The sequence below is a fragment of the Pseudopodoces humilis genome, chromosome 5 (assembly GCF_049639895.1).
Source record: "Pseudopodoces humilis isolate 2021_Gansu_Grassland_sample_001 chromosome 5, ASM4963989v1, whole genome shotgun sequence".
In the NCBI taxonomy this organism is placed as follows: domain Eukaryota; kingdom Metazoa; phylum Chordata; class Aves; order Passeriformes; family Paridae; genus Pseudopodoces; species Pseudopodoces humilis.
The window spans coordinates 66,511,281-66,537,658 of record NC_142204.1 but is presented as its reverse complement, the minus strand read 5'-3'; the positions used below and the strand labels follow the sequence as shown (position 1 = coordinate 66,537,658).

The following is a 26,378-nucleotide window of genomic DNA, read 5'->3' as shown; positions in this document are numbered from 1 at the left end:
GGGGATTTGTGGGGAGAAGCTGGGCAGATGTCAGGAGCATGGAAGAGTTTCATTAACAGTGGTTTCTGGTGATTTTCTTTGCTCTGTACAGATACTCTTTGGGGGCGTTATTATAACGGAAACATTTGTAACGCTGCAACTTTATCCTTCTCCCCACCCAGACTGTTTCCTGAACTGTTTCTAAATCTTTTTCTTGACCTTAGTTTTGAACTCTGTAAATAATTGAGGGACAATATTGTCCCTTGTTCAGAAGAGCTGTAATTTCCCTGGAAACTGTAGCGAGTGAGTAGCCAGAAGATGGTTTAAGGAGCATTGTATCGTCTGCTTTAGCGGGAAGCGGATTCCTTAGGGGCTCTGTAATAGTGCTAGATGGATTTTTCCTTCCTGCCTTAGAGCTAATTATTGAGGAGAATTTTAATGGTACCCTGAGTGCTGGTTTGAGTGGGGATGCGCCTCCTGTAGGGATGTAAATTTGAGGTTGGAATGTCTTAGTCTGATCAGGTTTTAAGGAATGCAGTTTAAGCGATGTGCCTCCTTGCTGACAGTCCCTGAAATACAGCCACCTCGCTTGAATGAATCCCATGACGGAAGAAGTTTATCCCCTTGCAATCCATGGAATGGTGCAGTATGGGGAACCGAGGAGCTGGGAGCTACTTTCTCACGGCATATCCGTGTAAGAGTTTCCAGCTGTCCAGCACATGAGAGCCAGCTCTGGTCCTCGGGGATGGTGGGCCAGGGGGACACTGTTATGGCAGCTGCTTTTCATCATCGTTTGGAGGCTCTTTGCAGCTGGATGGCCCCAAATTGCAGCTCCCAGACCGTGATCAAATAGTTAATAATGCCTCTTAGCCAAAAAAAATCCCAGCCCTCGGTGTAGTTTAGGGAGGAGTGGGTGTGGTGCAGCTGTCACACTGCTTGACAGTCTGGGGTTTTTTTGTGGGGAGGGTATGTTTCAGTTTAGCAATTTACTTTTCCCTCTAGGCTTTTCCAGATGTTTATTTCTGATAATTCTTGCATTAGGTGGAAATAACTCTGCTGAATCCAAAGACTTGTAGCCTTAGGATGAAGTCATGAGTTTGCCATAGCGGTGCCTGGAGTGGTTTTGGGACTTCAGTGCCCCTGGTCATTTGTTGCAGTCCCTGACACTTTCTCAAGCCTGGCCTTGGCAGGGCTTGTGCAAGATGAACTCTAAAACTATTGGTACCTGTCTGATACTGGTATTATTGTGCCTGGTGGTGGTTAAATGCCTTAAACTCCCTATTTGCCATTTGTGCTGCTGGAAGGGTTCTTAGGGTAGGTGTATGTGGGATCAGTTTATTTTAATGGAGGAACTTGGTTCCTCTTCAGCTGGCTGCCATAACATCACCACCATTGATCCAGTCCTGCCCAAAGAATGAACCTGATTAGGATGTAAGTGGCTTCACTTCTCAGGGGGCAGAAAGTGCTCTGACTCCTCGACCCAGGGGACAAGAACATAACGTGGTGCCTGCCTTCCAAGAGGGCTGGTGCAAGGTGGGCAGTGCTGGTATCAGGTCTGGAGCAGGCTGCCCTAAAGCTGCTCCTGGGGTGGTGAAGAGTGACCTGCAGCACTACTGGAGTCACTGTCAAGAAATCTGAGCCAAGGTCCCAGAGTTTGGTGTCTGAAAACCACTGTGGCTGTTTGATCCATCCCAGACCCTCCTGGGCATTCACTGCAGGCAGTGATTCCCCACTTGGCAGGGCTGGGTGATGGTCACAGGGGCTGCCTGGCTCTGGGCTGCTGCCACTGGTGGCTCCTTGTGGGATGTGGGGAGGGATTGGGTGGATGATACAGGAGGTGCTGGGAGCGGAAGAGGCTCCCTGGACAGTGGAAATAAACGGAAGGAGTGGGAAGCAACAGCACTGGGAAGTGTGGGAGGCCCCATGTGAGACATGTCTGTGGCTGTTGGAAGCTGCCTGTGGTTTTGGGGAGTGCTGGGTCCCCAAAGGGGTCACTGCTGCCCACAGAGAACAATAGTGATGTTAAGTGATGTCCCTAACCCTGTGCAGGGGTCACTGCTGCCCTCCTGAGCTAGAGCAGCCTCTTGGAGTGGGTTGCCTTGGGAAGTCACCAAGCAGGCAGTTCCTCAGAGCATGGGGAATGTGCTGGTGCAGAAGCCTGTCCCACAGCTGGTGGCATTGCTGAAACAGCCTTGCAGCAGCCTGGCATCCAATCCATATAAGTGAGCATTCATTTTAGTTATTTCAAGTTGTGTGTTGGAAGTAAATATTATTTGTGACTTTGCTTCCCACAGTGGTGGTACATCAGTCACACTGAGTCCTCCTGGGTCCCTGGGACCAGAGCTTGGGAGAGCGTGGATCTGCTGGGTGCTGGATCCCGAGGGATCTCTGGAGGATGGGCTTTTTGGGGGAATGCCAGTGTTCTGCAGTCAGGCCCTGGGACAGCCAAGGAGCAGGTCCCTCATGAACACCCTGGCCAGCTGTGCACACATCTGGACCCAGCATCTCTAGCAGTGCTAAGGATTGCCTGGGCTCTGCTCTCCCAAAGAGACCACAGCAAGGTTTCGTTTTGAAAATGCTTTAATAAGGAAGTGTTGACAACACCGTTTTGCAAAATGTAAAGGTAACTATACAAATTCTTAATACAAAAAGAATAAATTAAAAGCAGATCTTTTTTAATTCTGCAACTTTTTCTACAACATACATATTTTTTTCCTTGATTACAGTTGAACAGAATCCAGTAAAATCATTTTCCATGCTCTAAAGTCAATTTCAGGAGAGACCTAATTTTTTTTCTTCTTTTTTTTTTCCTTTTTTTTAAACTAGAGAGTCCATTTTACACAACTTGTAATAAAACTATTGACATTAATATATATGTAAAACTTTACATCTAGTTAACTAAGCAGTAACTGGTCATCTGATAGCACCTGAATGGGGATCGGCTATGCCTGAAACTAAAACTAATACAGAGTGAAAACAAATTGGACTGTTTCAACATTTTCAACACTCGACTGCATATAATATCATTTGAAAATAAACCCTGCCTCCCAGCATGGCCCCGTGAGGGACCATCCCCGGCTCCTGCCCACACAGAGGGAGTGTCAGACACAGAGACTGAACGTGGTTGTGGCTTTATGGCAGATGGAGCCTTGAAAAATAAAAAAGTAAAGGAGGGGCTAAGTTGGTAGTCAAGTGCTTGTCTATAATAGCTATGTATATACCCCTCCATGTTATACTTAAATATGTTAATCTTATATGATTAACATTTTATGTACATTTGTGTTTAATTGAATTGAGCTAAACAGTAAAACCTGTTTTACTTAATCTGTCTTTACTACCAGACTGGCTGCTCACATGTGCCTTGATTGCAAACCAGAAAAGCAGAACACAAAGCAAAACTCAATCTGTTTCTAGAAAGCTTTTTCTCCACTCCAGCCTGTCTGCAATTCAGGCTAAATATTTTTACTTTTCCCCTTAATTTCAGGGCTGCCACCTATTAACCTTTGCTGCAAAACTGCAGAGCTGGTCTTGGAGGAATTAATGTTTCTTCCTGTAGTGCCCAGAGGCCTCATAGTGCCGCTGTTGTTGAATTCTTTTTAATTAAAAGAAGGTACACAGAAAAAAAACCAAAAACAAATCCAAAGCACTTACCAGGGAAATTAAAAAGAAAACAGACAGTTGCTCAGAGCCCCTAAAAATCCTTGGGCTAAATTATTTGCTGTAGCTTAATTTGGTCCTTATTTAATCCTTTTACTTTAGCTACCAAATCTTATCAGTAAATGTCATTAATCAGTACTATCTCTTATCCAGCTAAAAATCCAATCAGGAGCTTGAAATAATTCCCATGTTAAAGACCCCAAAGCACAAAGAGATGGTGGAAACAGCATTTTGTGTGTCCAGATAAAGGCTGCAATCTCACCACTGGCTGTTCTTCCAGAATTTAAAGTAAGGCTTCAGTTACTGTCACAGTGCGCTGCACTCCCGGGTGATGCTTCAGGGAGGTCCAGAAGCACAAGGTTTGTGTGGTCACCTTTGTAAACCCTTTGCCAGTGATTTTGTGAGTTTTTTTCAGAGGGATAATTCATTTATGCTTCATGTGTGAACATGAAAGCGTTTCCTTATCACAGAATTATGGAAGGGTTTGTGTTGGAAGTGACATCATCCGGTTCCAACCCCTGCCATGGGGCAGGGACACCTTCCACTAGACCAGGTTGCTCCGAGCCCCATCCAGCCTGGCCTCTTGCCCCATCCAATCCCATGTCTGCCACAGGTCTCCCTGGACAAATAACAGCCTTTCTGCTGTCGCTGCCTCATCTCTGCAAGGCCTCCTCCCCACCTCCAGTGATGCGAGGCAGCAGTGCAGGGAACCAAAGCCAACACTTCTGGTGTGAGTTGCAGAAAGGAATTGGCATGAGCTGCTTGCATTAAGGTTTAGAAACCCCATTGTATTTCAAAGCCTAATTACACAGAACCCATTCTCTTTTAAAGCCTGGAATGCAGTTTTCCAGCAATCTTAATACCAAAAGGTGTGGCAGCCCCCCAAGTCGTGGTGTTTAATTTGAAACGTTTTGCTCTACTTTGTCTGGTAGATGCTGTTGTTATTCTTGGAACACACACACACACACACACACACACACACACACACACACACACACACACACACACACACACTCACACTCACACTTTTTTTTTTCCTTTTTCCTTAAACTAAAGCTAACTTCAGTTTCTGCTTTTCACAAAGTAACCCCCTCCAGCCGTTTCTTTTAATGCCTTTCCCATAGGAAATCATCGTTTGCACGCACCAACAGGGGAAGGCTGGGTGCCCGCCCCCATCGAGTGGCAATAAAAACAGCATAGCACCGCAGTGAAGACTAAGACGTGCCAGCTTCAACATCCACCTAGATTGTGCACTTGTTCGTTACAAAAGTGTCTTTGAGGCCTTTGAAAGTTCCATGGCTTGACATGTATAAAGCATTGCTCTAAAGTATGTGTAAACTTGCAGCTCCTTCCAGGCCGCGCTCGTGCTGCTCCGTTTGGTGTCCGCAGGCTGCTCCCGCTCGTGTCGGACGCCTGGCTCGGGCGCTTCTCTTTCTCTCTCACAAGAGGAAAGTTTGCCTGTCTGCTGGTTGTCCAACCCCGCTCCAGGAGCCTGCCCGCTTCCCACCAGACCGGTTCTCCCACACGGCAGCACACGGGTGACGAGCCCTTTGCTACACTGGTGCTAACGAAGGGAAGAGGAGTGGAACTGATATGTGAACGCAGCTTGGCCGTGTCAGGTTGATCGCGACGTGCTTTCCCTTGGATTTCCCATTAATGCTTTGTGCAGAAATAGATTCCAATTTATTGGCTGTATCTGCTTGTGGAAAGGGTTTTTTTGGCAATTTTTATCTGTATCAAAACCAATACAATCCCAACCTCTCCATGTATTGGTGGGCACTCTGTGCCAGCCACAGAGATGCTGTGAGTGCAGTACTTGCCTCTGCTTTAGGTAATGCCTTTGTAAACCTTGTCTGTCCAGTTCAATAGTGGCTTGCAGACAGCGATGCTGCGATACCAGCCCAGACCTCAGGTGCGTCTGCAGCACAGGGGGTTGTTTTGCTTGCGTGTAGGTGGACTCCAAATGAAGAAGGAAATGCCATTTTGCAGGGGGTGGTCGTGTCTGCTATCAAGTTAAAGAAGGGAGATGTTCTTGTAACTAGAACTTGCTGCGCAACTCATCCTGCCAACAGTGGTGTGGAGATCTTTGGCAGTGCTGACCTGATGGTGAGACTGACACATCTCTGAAGTGATGGGATTTACTGTTTCAGAACAGATGCTCTTTCAGGAATATGGTCTCCATTTCTCAGCCTCTGTCCTATTCCCACCCTGTTAAAACTAATGCTGTTGGCTTCAGCTTGCAGGTCATGGAATTCTTACTGCTGTTAAGTGCTGTGCAACACTAACCTTTGATATAAACCTTGAAAAGCTTCCATCATTTCAAAGGAAAACCAATTTTGAAACTGACTCTTCAGATGGCTGCTCCTCTCCACCCACTGCCCCGTGGCTGTGGGAGGGACGGGCACCCGTCTGGCAATGGGATGTGCTGCGCTCCTCGCTGCCGTGGTGGATGTCTCAGGGCCAGTGTTCCATAAATGTCTTGAATTGCATCGTGAAAAAAGTGCTTAGAGTTGAAGCTGGTGCTGGGTGACAGTGCATCTGGGTAAGGCAAATGAGAGGCAGTGAGGTGATCTCAGAATGGCATTGATGTGATTAACTTGAGGTCAGGGGTTCACACTAGAGTTCCAGGCTTGGCTTTTTCCTGCCCATACCACTGGACATCTGCTAATTCTGGATAGAGGGGAGAATCCAGGAAACAGCTATCATTGTAGTTCCTGCAGGAGAAAGGAAACTTTGTTAGGATGGTGAGTGCTCCTGGGAAGTTCAACTGTGAGCATAAAACATTGTGTTATGGGTGGAGAGGAATGCAGGGTATTCACAGACCCCACTGCACTCTGCCTGTGTCTTCTTCCCTCCACCCTGGTGACAGCAGCAGTGCTGTGCCTCTGCCCTGTGTGAGTGCTCTGCTGCTGTCCTGCTCAGTAGGTTGGGATAGAGATTTTTCTATAGGATGCTTTCCAAGGAACAAGTCCTTAGAGCAGCTCACTGGGACGTGGGCTGTATCACCAGTGGCAACGTTGAAGGAGGAGGGTGGTGGCACTTTCTGTAGTACTTTTGCTCTGGGCAGGGACTTGTGCATCACCGAGCAGTCTCAGAGTTACGTGGCTTTCCAGGGATGAACCAGGAAGGGATTAGTGAGAGCATGCCAGGTCTGATGTGGAAAGGACCAGGTCTGATGTGGAAAGGACCATGTTCTGCTGCAATAGCCTAGTCCTCATCTTGGGCTATGTTTCCTGACAAGCTACTGCTTCTTTTGCTGCCTGGCTTTTTCTTTGCTTGTACTGAGCAGATGAAACAATTAATAAGAATTTTCTTTGCTATTTACATTAAGAGTAACCAGTGTCAGCTCCTGGCTTAGGCTGTGGACCTCCTTCCCAGAGGAAAACAGGTCAAAATCTGGATCTTTTGAAAAGTGACTGCTATATCTGTGCAGCCATAGCCAGAATTGATGTCTCTCACTTAAACCTTGATTTGAACCAACTTCCAAACTAGAGATTGTTTTAAGGCCAAAAGCAAGAGATGCTTATTTTTTTTGTTTACTGAGGGACATTCACTCCTTCCTGCATTCCCTCCCCACCTCACAGGACTGATCTCACATCTGGTGCAGTTCCTGCTTCCTCTGCCCTGTTTTCCACCTGGTTTCCCTGGGATTGGTGTCTTAGAGGAACCTGAGCAAGGGCATCGACATTTGCATGTTAAAGAGCCTTTTGTTTTGCAGCTCTGTGCTGGAGTACAGAAGTTTATGGGATAACTCTAGAAAGCTGGGCTTGAAATACTTGACAAATGCCAGCTACGAATGGTTGTAGATTCAAATGAGAGTGTCAGACAGCGATGGCAGTTTAATTAAAACAGAAATACTCCAAGGGTTTTTTTGTTCCCTCCACCCTTCCCCCTCTGTCTTCCCACAGGAATGGGGCCAGGTTGTTCCTTGTTGCACAAAACCTCTCTGCTCAGCCTCAGCTCTGCAGCAGGGAGGGAGGGAGGAAGAAGGGGTGACCGAGCTGTGGCTGGAGCAAGGCCGGGAGCTCTGGCCAGGTCCTCTGAGCTTACCCGAGCTCACGTCCCCACCACGCTGCTCCCAGACTGTTCCCACAGCACTCTGCCCACGCTGCTTTTCATTGTCCCGAGCTACAGATTTGTTGCTCCCCCCTCCCCTCTTTCTGTGCCCGTTCAGCCTCCGCAGGGACACGGAGTGGGCTGTCCCCAAGTCCCTTTCACGGGAAAGTGCTACTCTCCCAGACTGGCTGAGAAGGCACAGAGGGGGCTTTGAGCGCTCCCAGGCGCTGCAGGAAGCCTCGCTGGCACAAACGGGCACACGGCTAAAGGGACAGCGGGGGCCGGGCTCGCACTGTGCTCACCGACTGTGGGGCACAAGGAGGAAAGAACAAAACGTTCCCTTACTATACCTCTATTCATCAGTACTTTGGTGGGTTGGAGACTGAGACTCATCCATAGTGGGTGAGTTGTCTGTTGCTTCTCTGAACAAAGGAAAGCAAAAAAGGAGGAAAGAGGAGAGAGGAAATGTTAAAGAAAAGAAGTGACACAGACATTGTTATGAGCTTATTAATCCAGTGGGGAAACAAGTTGATGAATCATCTTTAGAAAAAGTTAGTGACACAAAAACATGTTGGGGAGAACTGTCAATCTGTTGAGTCGTGCTGGGTGGGCACAGCTGCTCCTGCAGTGGAGGAATCTGTGTTGTGCATCTAATGGCAGACTGGACCCACTCCTGTATTTATACACCTTGGGTGCTATGCTCAGGCATGAAACAAATGTTGATTTGTCTCCAATTATTTTTGCATTGGTTGTTGTTGCAAGGCCTAAGCTATAAATCCAGGTAGCTTCTCGTCTACCAGCTGAGAATTTGGCTTGATTTTTTTTACTGTGAGAGATAAGATACAGGATTTAGCTTGAATAGAAAAATAATAAAAGCTGGGATTATCCAAACTGATGTCTCAGATGGCTGCTCACCAGTTTTGATTCTGATCATCACTGAGCTATTTAGAAGAATTAGGATTGGGATGGAGACTAAGATTTTAATTTAGACTCAAACCCTTAATAGTGGAAATTTCAGTGTATGGTAAAGGTAGGTACCATTTTGCTAAACTTGGTATCCCTTGACTTTTTGTGAAATGGGACCAAGAACATTCTCCTGTTCTAAAGCTGAAGCACGTGCAAAGACCACATGAGGCTGGATGTCAAATGTGTGAATTTAAAATCCAGGTAAGCCTAAGGGTTGTGGGTATGGTTCCACTCATCTCCAATTTGAAGTGCAGTCACAAGCAGTGTTGCAGTAAAATCAGAGGTCAAACCTGGTCATAGGTGACATGGGTAATTAAAGAGCAGGAGATTTTCCAGTGGCTGCACAGTGAAATATTTTCAAAGTTAGTCCCTATTCATGACTCAGGGTATCAGATCTGTTTTCCTATTCAAAGGACTAGGGTATTTTGAGAACTGTAGTGTCAGATCTAGCTGATCTCGCTGAAATCTCATCCCACAATCTGGGATGTGCTGAGTTAGATGGGATCTGGAAATTACATTTATTTTACATGGCAGGACAGAACTGCTGGACAGAGAATGCTAGAGAATACACATGGGAGCTTGCAAAAGGCTGCTTATTTACTCCTTGAACTCCCTGCCTTGTAAAGAGGTGACAAAGAACCCAATTACTGCATTTACATTTGTAATGGCTATGGGTGTGTAATGCTTCCCTCACACTCTGGTGAAGCACATTCATGTTAGTAGTAGCAGAAAAAAGATGTCCTTAAAAGTCATGCAGACACATTGCTGGTGAAAACTGAGCAGAGAAATGAGGTTGCTAAACACACAGGTATGGCAGGCATTGAACCTTGCCTCTTCAACAAGGTCTTGGTGTGGACAGCCAGTGTGATGGCTGCTAAAAAGGAAACATCAGCTATTTCAACATACAAAGAAGACTGGAGGAAGGAGACTGTCCAAGCAGGAGGAGCCTGCAAGGCTCCTTTCCTTATGGATCTGACACTGCTTGGAGCAGTGCTGGGTCTGGATGACTCGGCCATGTCTTAGCCAGCCTAAATCAGAGCTCCACCACCATGAGAGCACAGGTGGGAGACTGGAAATGCTCCATGTGGATGTAGACTATGGAGCATATGGGAAACATTCCCCATAACTGTGCTTGTGTGTGGGGAGCTTTTTCTCACTGGCACTGAGTGAGAGGTGGATTCTCTAACCTGACCCCACAGACACTCACCCAGTCTGCCACGTGAGAATGTGGTGGGGACTGCCCGGCGGCGTGGCTGCGAGCTCGCTCGATGGCGTGGAACTCCTCTGGCTGTGAGGTAAGGCAGCTGGAAAACAACCAAGGGTGGAGAAGAACGACTGGTGAGGTGAGAACACAAAGGTCAGGGTGGTTCAGAAACATCAGCTGGTCAGACCAGCAGAAACATGTCTGGCTGTGAGTAAACACAGCTTGGGACAGACCTCGCCCTGTTCCTGTGTGATTGTGCCCGAATAGGGCACAAGAGCACAGCCTCTGCTGACACTGCTGCACGTCACAGGCTGGATCTGGCCTCAGCTCTGCAGGAACACTCAGTCTCCAGCTGAACTCAGCCACCCAGACTCTCCAGATCCTGCCTGGGACACACCACATTCCTCCCAGCACAGAAACTTGGTAGCTGCTGCCTGGACTCCATGGGTCCTAAACTGGAGCAGCTCAGCCTGCCAGGCTCAGCCTCCTGTTTCCAGGGGTGGTGGGAGATGGTCTGCGTCCCTAGGAGCCAGGGCTGGCAGCAGTGAGAGCATGGGCAAGTGCACTATTCATGTGCTAAGGAGGAAGGCAGCTCTGAAGATTTCAAAAGCTACAACTTCCTTTCACTGTGAATTTATAAAATTGCCTGGCTTTGTTGACAGTCCTATTATGGACCAAGTAAAGGATTAGCTTACTTGAAGGAAGACAGAAGCAAGCTGGACTATCAATGGGCAGTGGTTCTTGGGGGAATTTCCCTGGTGAGGGTCCAGCAAATAAATCCACCTGACTAATCTTTCCTCCTCTTCAAGTGGCCCCTGTGTTGACCCTTTGAATTTAATACATGCCTAGAATTTAATACATGCCTAGAAGTCTGATCCTCTTTGAAGGACAATGTGCAGCCCAATTAACCTATCAGCTAGGACTGATCAGCTGAAATTACAGAGGCTTCTACCTGGCACCCCTCTCTCTGCTGTTAAATTCTTTAGCTGGTGCCAAATTACACTTAAAGGGAAAAACAAATTTTAATCTGCTTCTTGGAGCTGACAGCTCCTGAGGTCAGTATCCTCCCATGGCTGTGATTGGGAACAGACTGTGAACACAAAACCAATCTCAGCTGCCAACTGGTCAGGCCATGCTGTGATTACTGAACATACCTGTGCTGCACAGGTATCACATTTAGGTTTAAAGACCCAGCTGAGTGGGAGAATGGACTGACCGACAGACATTTTTAGGTGCTCTCACCCCAACCCCACCATTTTCCTGAATTGGTACCATTTCCAAGGCTAACCAAAAGCTTCCCAGTGTTGAAGCATTTTCTCTTGCTGCATGGAACAGAAGTTTCCATGAACCAAAGGGAGGAAGACAGATTTTCACAGGGAGACACAGGGTGGTTCTAGCAGCTCCTCAGTTGTGTCTTGGCCCACCCCTGGTATTCCTATGAGTGTTGGTATCACACATCAATCAGGCTCTTTTTGGGCAGCTGTTGGTGGCCCACAAAGAACCTCTGACTCCACACTGGAGTTGGCAGCAAGTGCAGGGCCCCACTGGTGCCAGCGTGGTGGTCACCATGGACTGGACACCATGCTGGGATGGCAGAAGGCCAGCAGCCAGTATGGGTGGACAATGCACTGGTTGCTTGGAAGGCAGTGGTAAGTGCAGCTGGAGCAATGCTGTCTCCCATGCTGAGGCTGAGGCATGTGACTCAGGTTTTTAGCAAGTCCTTGATCTGTCCACACTGGCTGGACAAGGAGTGACTGATGGCCAGTAAATATTTAACCTTGGACTGTTTCACAGCACATTGTAGCCTTCCCAGTGTAACGAATTTGACTGTTTTCTTACTGTTTAATATTAACAGCACAGAGGTGTGCAATGCTCTGTACATAACACAGAGGCAAAATACTGCACAAACTTCAGCACCAGAGTTATTGGAGCTGCATGGGAAAACCAAGTCTCAACAGTGCACAAAGATGTCATTGCTCAAACATTTTTGTGGGGGGTGGTGGGGCTGGGATGCCCCACTTAACCTTTCTCATGCCTTTGGAGTACTTTCACTGAGTACATATATTCTCCTAGTCTGTGCTGAACCCCTGCTTGCCTCATCGTTCCCCTCGCTGTGATTATGAATAGTGATGTTTCCCGTGGCTTTATCACCTTCAGCCTCTAGTGCCATCATCCAAAACCCATCTGCATTCTGAGGAAAGACCTGGCAATAATTGGGCTTTGGTCCCTCTCTGTCTTTTGAGCCCATCATTGAGAAGTGATGATTTCCATTCCCATTGATGAATGTCTTGGGCTTGCCCCACAGTGTTACACCTCCAGGCTTGGTGAGCAGTGTGTGCAGGCCAGATAATGTGCTGTGTTCTGGCTCTGCTCTCCAGAGTGTAACACCTGGCATGGATCTGGGCTGAATGAGGCTCCCATCCCGCCCCTCTGCCCGGGCCTGGCTCTCACCTGATGTTGCTTTACACATCTGAGGCATTCTCGTGACCCGGCTGTGTGCCACAAAGGTGCTTTGAGAAGATGTGCTGTACTGGGAGCTGCTGTCTGAGGAGGTGGAGCTCGTGTGCGAGAGGCGGCTGTGCTCCTTGTGGGAGGCCGTGGACCGCTGGTACCAGAGCCGCAGCTCGTCCGACACCGCAGTCCTACCCGAGCCCTTCTCATGGCCCTCCCTGCCCAGAGATGGAGTCCTTATGATCTGGGAGCGGGATGGGGTGAGCCTGACCGAGTCCACTTCATCCCCGTGCCAGTTCTCCTTAAACATCCCCCCTGCTGTGTAGGAGTTGGAGGTTTTGAATTGTGCTTTCACGCTGTAGTGTCCCTCCTGGTCGTTCTCCAGGCTCCGCACCACCACGGGTGTGGAGCTGCCCTCGATGTACAGGGGATATTCTTTGATCCTGTACTGGGAGGAGGGTTGGCTCTGGCTGTGCAGGTAGACACGGTGGTGTCCTGTCCCGTTCCTCGCAGCCAGGTTGGGCATACTCCCTGAATTGGAAGAGACCAGGTTGCCTGCTGATTTGTGCCTTTGCCTCTGCCGTTCTCTGGCTTTCGATGGAGAATCCTCTGCCAGGGTGGAGTAGTTGGGGTTCATCTGAGCAGGGTAGTAGTGCTCTGAGCTGGAATGGCTGGTGCAGGAAGAGCAGTCGTCCATGGGGTCAGAGCCGTTACTGCTACGAGTCCTTGGGGTGTAGAAATCAGGGCTCCCTGTCTCATTTTCTGAGCCGAGGAGTTTTCCTTGTGACTCCAAACTGGAGCTCCGGTGTCTAAAGTGCTGAGCTAAGCTGTGCAGTCTGGTTGGGCTGATATCTACTGACCTGCAGGTACCAGAAAAAAAACCAGGCTGTAAGTCTACAGGTTGAATCATTCCCCATTCCTGTCTGTGCACACAGCCACCATGGAAATCCGAGGACATTGAAAACCTGAACTCTCCCAGCACTGCTTGGGGCTGCCTGCAATGCAATCTGCTTCCCTTCTGCAGGGCTTGAGGTGATTAGGTCCTGTCCCTGTTTCTCTCCAGTTCCTTGGTGGTGACATTCAGTCTGCAGCACCATGAGGGACATAAACCCCTGCTCAATACAATTCCTCTGTGGCATACCACCCTGGGAAAAGCCCAGAATGAAGGATAAAGCTTGGGAACTTCAAGCCTTGGCTTTGCTGGTTCATCTCTCTCATGGCAGAGCTGTTTGGGTCAGCACCATCCCTTTGATATCAGGTTCACCTCATGCCAGCCTGCAAATCCCATAACTTCACAGGCCACAAAGGTGGTGAGATTCCCTTACAAGTGGCCCATGAAAGTCCTGCACTGATGCAATCCACCTGACGATAGACAGACTGCCCATATTTAGCCCTGAACGCTGTGATTTCTCCACTGGTCACTGAAAAATCACCCCTTGTCAAGCAGCTTGGTGCTACTGGGGCCCAGCCACAAGTAGCGAGTGTGGGATTCTCACTGGTGACAGCCCTTCAGGCAACCACCCCAAATCATGGTTTACAAGGCTTGATTCATGGCCAAGTCTGAGAGGTCTCTATCCACCCCAACTGTTTAAGAGCTCCACCCATCCATTCAAGGAGCAGAAACACATCTACCTGATGGATGGCCAAGGCCAGGGCATGCAGCTCATGAATGAGTTACAGACTAAGCAATGGTTGTTTCAAACACCCAGAGGGATCCTACCCAGTCGAGACCACTTTTGAAGCCCTGTGCCAGGCTCATTTCTCATACAGCTTGGCTCCAGCACTAACAGACATTGCGCCATTGAAAGGTATCCTCAGCTAAAAGTTTGTAACAAACTTAACCCAGGCCTTTAATGCTTTGCCTGAGGCTAATGTGTCGGCATAACTCTTGATGTATTCTGAGCTAGAGGATGGTAGCACTTCCCCTTAGGGCAGGACACTGACAGCACACAGCTCTGGCTCAGTTCTGCTCCCTGCAGTGTCCATGGAGTTTGTTACAAAAGCAAAAGAGCAATGAAGCTGAACAGTTTGTAAAAATCCTGCTGAAAACAGTCAAATTTAGCCCCACATATCAAATCACCTTCCTTACACACTTCAGTTCTTTCCTCTGTCAACCCTGGGCTAAATTCCACTGCCATCTGGGTCCCTGGCTGGATTGCTTTATACAGGCTCTTGATCTCCACATAACATCACACACGTGCAAACATTTTATACGTGAGGGAAAATTAACACTATTCAACATTTTGTATCAGACAGGAAGCAACATGTTCTGTCCAGCTGGATCCATGGAGGAATTTACTGCAGAACTTAGCAGTAGCACCACATGCATTTTAAAAGTGGCTTGTAGAGCCTATAAACAGTCTGAGATGAAAGGTCCCGGCAGAAGAAAAACTCGATCACTTCAGGGGAGGGGTGAGGGGCAGAACTGTGTTTATCTGAAGGGATTTCATGATGTCAGTTCAGGAGAGATTCTCTACTGGCATGAGCACATGAGCCTCTTATGTGAACACGACTGGCTTGTGTCCTTTCCTGAACTGGGAATTAATTCATACCCTGAGGGAAGGATAAAGCAAAGCAAGTTTATTTCAGGGTTAGCAAGGTGAAGCTGGAGCTGGGAAGACTTACCGCGTGGAGTGGACGTAGTGCGGACTGCGTACCCGTAGATCCGGCGTCGATGGCATGCTGGACTGGGAATTCCAGTGGGGAAGGCTCCGGATGGGGCTGTTCTGCAGCGAGCTGCTCCCTCCTGCCTCGGCACAGCTCCCGGTGCTGGGGAACCGCTTGTGACTGCTGCAGAGGAAACACCCTGCTTCAGCTCTTGCACAGGAATTTGGGGAAGTGGCTCCCACGCATCCTTCTAGATCTCAGGCATGTGCCTGGGATCTTGTGGGGGTGAGTGGGAGTTGGGTCAGCTGCTGCTCTGAGCTTGTGTCCCAGCACTTGTTCTTCTACAGTGCCAGAGGTCAAGGCCAAGTCCTGTCAAAGCCCTCAGATGATCCACCATCCTACTCTTCTAAATGTTTTGTAGAATAACACTGAGATACCAAACAGCAATTATGTGGCTGTAGCCTGTTTTTATGACTTGCCTATTGGCCAAAACACTTAGAAGTCTCCTTTTAGTAAGGGACAACTTTGTAAATTTTGAAAGGGCTCCCACCTGTCCCTCCTGAAAGCAAGGAATATCTCTGCAATGGAGCTTCAAGAGAGCTGGCTCACCTGGAATGGCTGTGTGAGGAGCGCTTCTTGACCTTCTCATAGGGCTCATCCAGGGATGACTCACTCCACATCTTGGGTTTGATGGGGGACTTGTCGTAGTCGTTGCGGTGGAAATGCATCTGGCGGAGGCCTTCCAGTGACTGTGGGGGAGGTGGCCGGTTGTGCAGCGGCGGCCGGGGAGGGAGGCCTTTGTGTGGGGACTGCAGAGGGGAGATTGTGCTGGTGACCTGAGAGTCCTCTGTGAAGAGAAGGGAGAGAGGTGATGGCTGTGTGCCACCTCCAGTGGCAGCACAGCCCTGAGAAATGCTATCACAGCTCCAGAGCCTGCTTCCTTACCCTGCTTCCCTTGGCTGTGTTCAGGGCCATCCTGAAGACCTGACTCTCAGAAGGGCACTGGCTGACATTCCCATTTTGGGAGAGAACGGCCAGCCAGAGTGTGTGATGCATTAAAAAGAGTGAAACTTAAGGAAAAATAAGGGGGCATTCTAGGATTGTGTTTTGAAATAATTCAGGCCAGTAAACACAGCAATACTCACTGCTCCAGGCCTGATGTCTGACTACAAGATACAGTCAGGGGAAAGGAAGTTTTTGCTGCTGGGATCTATCAGTGGACTATTACACAGAACAGTAATTCCATTTTGAGTGTCAATCAGAAGTTCACACATCCCTTCCCACTCTCTAGAACATACAGCAGCCAACATACCATCCTCGAGAACAAGGGCATCTGACAGGGAGCTGTCTTCACTGGCAATGTTTCCTTCTGAAGAGAGGAAAATACAAAGATGGTCAGATGGTGCCAAGAATTGCAGCGACTCAGTGCTGATTTGCACCATGATCTTTGTCCAATAAGACTTAGCCTTAAGCAGTCACCTATGCCTTCCTCCTCCCAGAGCAAAAGGCAAAATTCCTATGACCGCTTGACTCAGCCCACTCTCAGTCTGGGAGGGCAGAGCTGCAGGTCGGGTCTCTCAGTAGCAGGCTGCCTTTCAAGGAGACGCTAACTCTTTTCAATAATTGGGGATTAAGACTGAGTCACAACAGAGAGCTGAGATCCCCAGAGGATGCAAACTGGCACAGTGCCATTAGCAAGATTTACATCTTGGCCCTTAAGGACTCTGGGTTTCATCTATCTTCTTAAAATGATCATCCTGTTGCTAACTAAAGGCTCACACAAAGTACCAGTTCAAGGAAATGTTTTCAGAGCACCCTCTGCAGCAGCAGGAAAAGCTCTCAGGTCCTTGGCATGCAGGTATTTGAGCTGCCTCCCCCAGCCTGTGTCCTCTTGGCTGGCTGTTATCTCTGACTGAGGTGCAATTTGGTACTCAGATCACAAATACAGCAGCTCTGAGCTCCTGCCACAAAGGTACAGAGAAAAGCTCTGCAAGTCAAAGGGAAAGGGGAAAATCCGCAAGGAATAAAGAACCACGGCAGAAAGTTAATGGATTTCATGAAAAACCAATCAACAACCCAGTAAACCATAAAGTACTGTGAGAATTACATTGTTTAAAAAAAAAAAAAAAAAGAAAAGAAATATTTGAAAACAGCAGTGACACTGTTCCCACTTTGATTTTACAGACTCCTTTGAGCTAGAGAGCTCACCCCAATCTGCTAACATTAATTACATTTGTACTGCACAGCTCTGGAGGAGATGCCAAGAGAGCGATTTTATAGGTGAACAAAGGAGTCACAGCCTGCTCTGCTGACACCCTGATCACCCACAGCACAACATGGCTTTGCTGCCGTGACCCAGCTCATCCCTAACACACAGCACCCTCTGACAGCACCCCTGGGGTCCTCCAGACAGGAGAGGGAAGAGGAGGAAGAGGAAATTTGGTGAGAGTTTTGTTCCCTGCCCTCCACAGACCCTCCGTGATGCTGTGGGCACCAAGTCCCACTTACCATCTATGATCAGGGAGGCTCTCTGGGTTGGCTTCTTCCCAGATTTGATGCGATACTCATTGATGGCATTCTCGATCTCCTGCAGTTTCTTCAGGGCATTCAGGTAGGATGTCTTCCTCTGCTTCTTCAGCTTTTTGCTGACGTTCGGGTCGCTCGCCAGGCGCCGTGCAGCCTCCGTGATCTGGGACTGAATGGCAAATTCCCTCTCCAGGCGCTCCAGCTCTGCCTCCTGATGAAAGGCAAGTGGATTCTGGTTACCACCAAACTCACTGAGCCCACCTATGTGGAAGCTCTCCAGAACCTGACCAGTGGCCTCCAACAAAGGCTCTCCATCAGTAAAGCATCCACAGTCATGCTGCTGTCATCAGGGCCTCCTTGAGCATACCCATCATGCCTTCACCTGCTCTCAAAAGTTGCTTTTGAAGCACAGCTGGTGGAAGGGATGACCCATACAAGGAGGACATGTGTGCTCCAGCCCTAACCCTGATGTGCTGTTTGACTTTTACTGCAGTTCAATATGGCCAGGTTCAATGGTGCTCTACTACACTTTCATCCTTTTACACCCATCTGTGGGTCACACCTGCCTCCCACCTGCTCCTTCTCCCTGTTTTCTATCTCCATATTTAAGTCCCACTTGATTTCATTGCTATGTCTTGATGCAAAGGCACAGCTTTAACCTCCTTGAAAGGTTTGCTTGGCACCCACCAAACACTTTGGGGTAAAAGACAGGCTAAGTCCTCCCCAGTGTACAGCTGTCAAAATCCAGGTGTGAGTTGAGCTGAAGTAATTATGAGCTGCTCTAACTGATGGCACCAGAAAATTGTCTCCTCGAGTTACCAGCCAGGAAGGTGATCTGAGAGCCAGCAGTGTGTAACAGCAAGCTCTCTGTATGCCAGAAAGAACCAGTGCCCTCAGCGTTAGCCCTTGTAGGGCCTCAGCTGAGTTTTAAAATGCAATCAGGTGTACCCTGGAAGCTATCTATCCATTTTTGGTTATTCTCCAAAGTCAAGGGACTTAGGACAATTTATGCCAAAGCATAAGCTGATATAGAGCTTCCCAGTCTGCACCAGGACCCCAAGCTGTGAGCTTCAAAGGGCCTTGCTAATCTGCAACGGATCTGGCTACCTCCCCCAGCTCAATGGAATTAGTCTGTTAGAAAGAGGAATCCAGAACATTGCAAATTAAAAAAGAAGACAAGTTTTTCTACTTTTAGTGAATGGTGAGACAGTCATATTTACGGAGATCCCCGTTACACAAGTTCAAATCCTCTCTTTGTTCAGCAGCAGTGTAAGAGCTGATGCTGTGGGATTTAATCAGACTGAAGGCGTTCTCTGAAGTTTTTATTCTGGGCTTCTTAAAAAATAGACCTTTGCTATCAGTGGTGAGTCAGCATCCCCTTAAAACTATAATTATTATTTCTCTCACTTCACTGAAGACTGAACCCACCTTCTGTCCTTTTAACAGATCCCTTTTTGCTTTGAAGACTTTATAAACTCTATTAAGTGCCAGACTTATTAAAAGTGAACTTGACGCCATGGAGTTTTAAGGCCTGGAACCTGACTCATCATCTTCTGGTAAAAGCCTTCCCAGAGTCAGGAATTAAAGACCAGGTAAAGGTGATTACCATGAAAAAAAACCATGAAAGTCTTGGTCTGACAAAGGTCTTGCTAAAGGTATGGTGAGTTTGATGTGAGAGCTGTCATTTCAGACCTTCACAGATTCAGCTCTAAATCATTCAGCATATCCTAAGAAAAATATATGAAAAAATTTTCTTCCTGTCCATAATTGTCTATTTTCTTCCAGTGAGGCCCCATAAATAAAGCCTGTGGAAATAAGAGCTATCATCTGCCTTCAGATGGAAGTGTCTTGCTTCAGGTCCCTGTCACAGCTAGTAATTTCAGTTCTGGATTTACGTGGTTGAGGGAATATTTCACCTTTTGTTTTAAATTGATTTTCCAGTGTTTGCACTTGCTGAAAAGTGCATGAAAACCATTGCTGGCTTCCCTAAATGCTTTCAAACTGGCAGCCAAACACATCTCAACATCATTCTTTGAGAATAGAAATTTATGGTTTTCAACACAGCCTTAAAATTTGACAGATGAAGAGAAAGGCAGAGAAAAGCTGAGTCAGCGTGTTTGGATGGCTGGTGCTAAAAGTCTGAGTGCCTGCACTGGGGAGGAGCTGCTTTACCTTCCTGCTCTCCCCACCTAACCTTGCCACTGGAGTAAGGAGATTCCTCACTCACTGGCCCCCAAAGCTGCCCTGTAGCAATAGGAGCTGGGGAAGCTGGAGATCAGGTTATAACTGAGCAGCCAACAGACTGCAGGGGTTTTAGGAGTAATTCAGCTAAGACATGCTTCCCTTTGAAAAGCTTAATTAAATGTGCTAGCTCATGAATATTTGACTGCGGTGGAATTCCTCTCCCAGGCTCCATTGAGAACAAAACTAAAGAGCTCCAGCTGTTTATTTTTTCAGCAGAAGGAAAATGCCAACAAAACGACAAACAGTTAATTCCCTGGCTGAACTGAGCCTCAAACCACACAGTCACACCAGCTTCACTCTCTCCTCCTACAAAAATAAAAAGGAAACTCAAGACTGGAACATACACAAGTGTCTTGAGACAAATGTGCCTCCACAGACAATAGCTGTTCTGTGAATCCGGTCCTGCCTTACAGCTGCTGCAGGCCTGTTTTCACAGCCACGGTTCAGGGCACTGACCCAGCACATTGTGGGAGCAAGGAAGGGAACAAACACTCCCTGGCAAACTTAGAAAAATGTAACTCCAGCTCCCCATAGGTAGGGATGAAGGCTCTTTTGTTTAAGGACTAGGGAGCAAAATGCTTTTATCTTGCTGTGGCAGGGCTGAAATGGATTAATGGTGATGCTTTTCTCCCTGGTTAGAGGGGGCCTGAATTTGGATTGCTACTGGAGTGGAAAGCAAGTGGCTGTTTGCAAAAACTAGACAGGCAGAAGCAGGGCTCAGATGGCTTGGGGGGCTCCTGATATGCTCCCTGCTCACACAAATCATTGCACTTTGTCGCCAGAGCACTTGCACTGCCATGGTCTAGTTGGTCACCCCGGCTATTTCTGTTACCTCTAGCAAAGCAAGGGCTGAACCTCAAGCATTTCACCTTTACTCCAAGTCTGAAGTAAAGTCCCCAGCTCTCTCACTGCTTCCCCACTCTGATGGATATAAAAAAAAACCCAAATAGGTACAGTGACCAATTACAGTAATTAAAAAAAAATGACCACAGGACTGATGGCTCCTGTGTGATGCTCAATGGACATCTTATAGACCTGAGGTGGGGACATGGGTCTGGAAGGGAAGGGCACAGCCTCACCTCTCCCTTAGGCAGGATTTTCTGCTCATCCAGTTTAAAGGCAGTTCCTATTCTTCTCCTTACAATAGGTGGCTCCTCCCCAGGATCCAGGGGGTATTCTCGTGGCAGCTTTCCTGTGAGCTCCTGTAAGCAGAAAATGCTGTTAGTGCTCTGGGAAATCCTGCACCAGAGCAAAGCACACCACGACTCTTGTGTGACCCTAAAATGACAGGCATTCATTAGCAACATATCCAGTTCAGCCAGCTGATAAACACACAGGAGAGCACCCAGCTCTGCAAACTCAGAACCTGACACTCGGGGTGGGGACCTCCTCTCTAACCTGTGCATGAATATAGATCTTTGTGGCCTGCCCTGGGCAGGTCTGTAAGTGGTGCCCATCCCTAGGCTGTCAGGGCCTGAGGCTGAGCAGGCTTGCAGCACACAAGCTTTCATCTCTGCTGCAGGGTGAACAGGAACCAAGAGCTCCTATCTACTGAGCTGCCTCTGACAGGGGTGAGCAGACCCAAGATCCTTCCTGCAGGATGCAGGTCTGCTGAGTCAGAAAGCTGCAATGGTAACAGCTATACAGGTTATGACCTGCACAGAAAAACATTCCCACCTGATTCATGATGTGTCTGAAAGGAATGCAGTGGAAATGGTCACTAAAAGCAGTGCCTGGTACCTCATTACCTGTCGGATAACACTTCATGTATTAGAGTGCCTTCCAAACCCCAGTGATGTCATGGGCAGCTTTGGAGCAATTATTGGCTGATACTCTGTCAGACTGATGGGGTTATTTGCAAAGATATGCTCAAAATCTGAAGCAAACCTCACAGAATTTCAGAATACGTGAACCACAGGAAGAGGCACCACTACTGGTGTTAATGCTGTAGGGTTTTCCCCCCAGACTACACAATACAGGCACACATCTCTGAACTGATGGCATTGAACTGCCTACAGAAAAAGGTAGGAGCCTATCAGCACAGCCCCAACTCCTTGTACTCAAAAGTCTCCCCATGAAGGACAAAAGGCTTTTGTGTTCCTTAGCATCAGCCTTGAGAGGATCCAGCTGGCAGAGTAACCTAAATCATCTGAATCCCAAAGAACAGCAGCTGACCTTAATGCGAGTGTGGGTGCACAGCCCAGCCCCTGCCTGCCCTGGCCTCTCCCCCACTCCCTAATGGGGTTTTTTCTTTCTACTCTTTTCAGGTCACTAGGAAACAAGGACCTGGCCTTTTCAAATCTTCCCTTTGAGCAATTCCCAGCAAAATGGGTTTGCAGCAGAGCTCCGTGTTGATGTGCACAGCCCCCTATTGTGAGCAGCATGGCTGCAATGTCTCAGAGTCCCACTCTGCATTGCCCCTCCAGCCCTGTGGGGTTATTTCAGTTTTTCTTTCAAAATACATTCCTTGTACTGAGATGTGGCTCTAAGCACTGCACAGAAACACAGATTCCTGTATTCTGAGGGCAACAGGGATATTTTCTTTATAATTCCTAATGTGATATGAAGCAGGGCAGTGGGTAAAGAGTTAATCTTCTGTAAAATCTGTAAAGATCAGAGTAGAACAAAATGAATGTGGGCTACTATGCTGCCTCCACAAGCTAAAAAGTATTCAAAGGCACGATCATGAAATGTAATCTAAATTAATAAGTAACTGGAGTAGTGATGGCCCAAAGTAACCTGATGCCAGCATTATGAGTGGTTCTGGCCATGCTTTATTAATTATGTCCTCACTTTTAACTCTTTTTTTATCTCCTGGTTTGCCACCTTCTTCCTCTGTTTTCGCCATTCTCATGCCAAAGAAAAAGGAGGAAGGGCAGCCTGAGAGGAAGCTTTCAACTACCAGCTGCTGATGGATGAGCTGTAGGGTTGCAGGATGGGGTCAGATTCCAAATGTCCATTAACTGCCTCTCTCAAATCACCTGTGGAAAGCACGAACACTTTCTACCAGCTCTTAATGTGCTGACAGATGGCCAGCCTTGCCACAGCACATTAAGGAGTTTTGCTCCTCATCCCCAGCTCCATGCCCCAGTGGGAGCTTTTGCCTGCATCCTGGTTGCTCCTGTAGTGCTGAGGCTGCAGCAAAAACAGGGCTGCGGTTAAAGGGAAGGCACTGGGCTGTGAGCTCCTGCAGCTGTGGCACAGACACATCTACCCCTGCATCCAGTGCTGCTGCAAGGATTAGTCATCAGCAGTCAGGCAGGGTTAGCTTAGGGTAGTAAATTCCTCTGGGCCAAGTAGAGCCTCCAGGCCTTGACTGTCAGCCCCTGAAGAGCTGTGATTTTTCCTGTGGATGATCTCAGCTCAGTGGACTTAGAGATTGGATCTGGTCCTGTGACCTTTCTCACAGCACAAGTTGTTTGCTGAAATCAACCAAGACGTCTCAGGTGGGAAGGGATTGCTCCCATGGAGTGAAGAATGGCAACAGGGGAAGCAGAGATATCTGCTGATGTTCTTTGTTGAGAGGTATTTCCCCCAACTTGCTCTTTTTGGCATTAAAATATACATTAATCAAAACAAAGTGCAATGAGATCTAAATCAGTGATCCATTTCTCCCATTTTTGTCAAAAGGCAGATACACATCAAATATTAAGCAAGAACTGGAAGATCTTTGTGCCACTGTCTGCAGCCAGCTTCCTGTTGTGTTACATGTCACAATTTGTTATTAAAATCAGATACATACGCCTGGCAAACATGGGAGGATTGCTGAATGACCTGAGCACACAGGCTGCTAATCTCCACAAACAGCTGCAGCAGGGCTGTGATTTCCCCAAGCATTAAACTGATCACTAAATGGCCTCTTATGTACTCCAAAATGAGCTGGCAGGTGAGTGCGAAGGTTATGAGCTCCTGAGCTGTCCTGCATGACCTGGGATGACCACAGTGTTTTCTCTTTGCAAGGTCTGCCACCACACTGGCATTCCTTCCCAGCAGTGCCAGAGCTGACTGGATGAAGGCAATCTACATTGAGCAGATGAGACCTTGTGTACTGTAGGCAGAGCATGCTCAGAGAAGATAAGCATGTAAAATTGGGCCTGCTCTAAGAAGAAAGTATGCCAGCCTTGGGGTTTTTTTTGCTAATGGAGTCAAAAGTCTCTGAGAAGTGATCAGCACATAGAAAAACCTTCCTATGGCATATATGGGAGGTAGCAGAATATTCTTATAAAAGTTAATAAGATGCCTGGCTGAATGCAACTTATTCACACTTTCAAGAAGCAGACATGGATGCTGAGCATCCTCGTCACCCCAAGCCAACTGGGCCCAGCTGATGTAGGGTCCCCTTCTCTGGGGGGGAAAAAGCCCTGGACTTTGCAGTCTGGAGTTGAAACAGCTGGATCTCCCTGAGGCCATTGTACAATGGCTTTTGTAAGAGGTGACTGTGGAAGGAATCTCATCTCCTGATCCCACCCCACCTCCAAACAAGAAGCATGCCATAACAAAGCGAGAAACAAAGTATTCCAGGTTATAAAATATCCACTGCCTACCGCTTCCCGCAGGCACAGCTTCTTTAGTTCCTCCAAGCGTTGGCGCAGTGTCTCCTCCAAAGCTTCTTGCCTGGACTTCAGTGCAGCCAGCATGTCTTTCTTGGCAGACTGAGAACTGTCTGACTCTTGGGAACCTGTCAACAAACAATGATTTCACTAAGCCAGCTGACAGCAGAATACACATCTGGAGTGCTTGTAATTTAACCAAAGCCTGGATGCGTCCTTCCAAAAAGAAATAGGACTAAGACATGAAGCAGGTGTCACCCAGTCATGTTTGTTTACAGCAAATCCTTAATGTTTAAGCTAACAGTCAGAGATTCGACTGTTACATAAAGACACATAAAGAGAACATAAAGACATTTGTAACCATTATCTGGAAAAATAAAAGCAGAAAAATTATTCATCTAAAGGAATTCCATCTTAGAGGAAACCCACATACAATTCCCATGAAAGCTCCCAGTGGCAAAGTACAGTTTACAAAGCCCTGGAGATGCATTTTTGGAAATTAAGTCTAGGAGAAACCATTTGACAATACAGCCTACTTCTTAAGAACTGCAATTATCCTAGTAGCAAACATGTAATTCAATCCACTTACAGCCTGTTCTATGAAAAACTGTAATGAAACAAAATTACCTAGCAAGATTTCTGTAAAATACAACAAAAAACCCCAACCATTGCTCCTTCTGGGGTAGTAGCTGTTTCTTGTGAAGATGTAGGTCAAGATATTTAACTGCATGTCCAAATGGCTTGGCTTTTACCAATTACCAGCAACTCCCACTGAAGCAGGTCTGCGCATTAAGTCAGATTTTGTTGCTCAGATGTCAAGACAACATTTGTAATGTCAGCTCTTTGGGGGAACTTCTTGATGGAGTAACCTCATCCTTTGTCACTGTGTTTCCCCCACATACAATAAAGGATGGATATTCTCCTTATCCCTCCTTTTGCTGCTGGTGTATCAATAGAAGCATTTTTTTTTACAGCAGTGACCTATTCCCTGCCCCTCTTGAGCAATGGCACAGAGAAAGCAGACCTTTATTATCTGCAGGAGTCAGATACAACAGAATGCTACATGGAATTTTCTGTGCACCTGTCGTCAGATGGGGGCTAGAGGGGGCTCCTAGATACGTCTGCAGTTTGGCCTCCAAGCATTCAGTGAAAACACTCAGCCCAAGGAAGATGAAAAGGCTGTTAATTCACAGAGCTTTGGAAGGAATCTGGGAACAATTCTTCATTTTGGCAGCAAAACAGTGAAATTTGTGCTTTCAGCTTCATCTTTCATTGCTACTATTCCAGCAGACCATTAAAGCTAAACTGAAAGAGGATTGAGGCAAAAATTGCCACAAAACAGTTCTGCACTGGCTCAGGGGGAGCAGAGAATGTTACAGATCTTTTTCACCGGTATTTTCTGCAGTTTTCATGAAGAAAGATAGCTGGCATTTATTCAATGAAACACCACTCTGCTTCCTTAAACCCTTTACTGGGCTTTCCTGAAGTGGGAGAGGTGGAAGAGATCTCTCTAAAGGCCAGCCAGGCTGAGCGCTATCAAACAAAGGAGGAGAACCTCATAGTAAGATGCTTGTGTAATTACTGTAGTCATCTTCATTTTATTGGTGTTTGCCCTCATAAAACAACAAAACTCAACTCTGCAGACACGTCTGTGCTGGAAGAACCTGATGGGACCTTCTAGGGGAGCCCTGTATTTGCACTGGCAGTGAAACTCTCCTCTCCAGCACTTAGCAATTCTTAATAGTAACCCTGGTGAGTAGTTACTAGCAAAACTGAACTGCTGAATTTTTTCATGAACTTGTCAAACTGCCAAGCCCTGGTAAAAAGTTGTTCAGATTCCAGCAGATGTTTTGAACCTTTTTCTTTTTTTGTTTTATGACAACTTAAATGACCTATGTTTTCCTTTCAACTGCTCTTCCCCTTTCCTTCCTCTGTCTGCTCCATACCTTCATGCCAGCCTTGGATTTATTTTTAAAAGCTATTAAGTTTTCTCTGTGGGTTGCCACAGCAGCTATACAGAAATATTTACAAGCATATGAACAGCCTGGCCAGACCTCTGTGCTGATGCAGGGTATGCCCATGAGAAGGAAACAAAAGGCTTCTGGCTGAGCTGGTAGGGATCCAAATCAAGCCCAGAC

The 26,378-nt window shown here is 47.4% G+C and overlaps 1 protein-coding gene across 4 annotated transcripts in view; it reads right to left on the bottom strand.

Annotated features, from left to right (window-relative positions):
• Window positions 1-2,541: 2,541 nt before the first annotated feature.
• The window catches only part of FRMD4A (FERM domain containing 4A), a 356,654-nt gene continuing 332,817 nt past the window's right edge, over window positions 2,542-26,378 (bottom strand). For all 4 annotated transcript variants that reach the window (XM_088055158.1, XM_014255213.2, XM_014255212.2 and 1 more), the window contains exons 15-23: window positions 24,235-24,368; window positions 20,770-20,892; window positions 17,429-17,657; window positions 16,233-16,289; window positions 15,530-15,767; window positions 14,939-15,103; window positions 12,314-13,173; window positions 9,866-9,962; window positions 2,542-6,350 (exon numbers count right to left, since the gene is read on the bottom strand). In XM_088055158.1, the coding sequence (XP_087911284.1) occupies window positions 6,248-6,350; window positions 9,866-9,962; window positions 12,314-13,173; window positions 14,939-15,103; window positions 15,530-15,767; window positions 16,233-16,289; window positions 17,429-17,657; window positions 20,770-20,892; window positions 24,235-24,368 (2,006 nt within the window). In that variant the 3' untranslated portion in view covers window positions 2,542-6,247. The remainder of the gene's footprint in view (window positions 6,351-9,865; window positions 9,963-12,313; window positions 13,174-14,938; window positions 15,104-15,529; window positions 15,768-16,232; window positions 16,290-17,428; window positions 17,658-20,769; window positions 20,893-24,234; window positions 24,369-26,378) is intronic.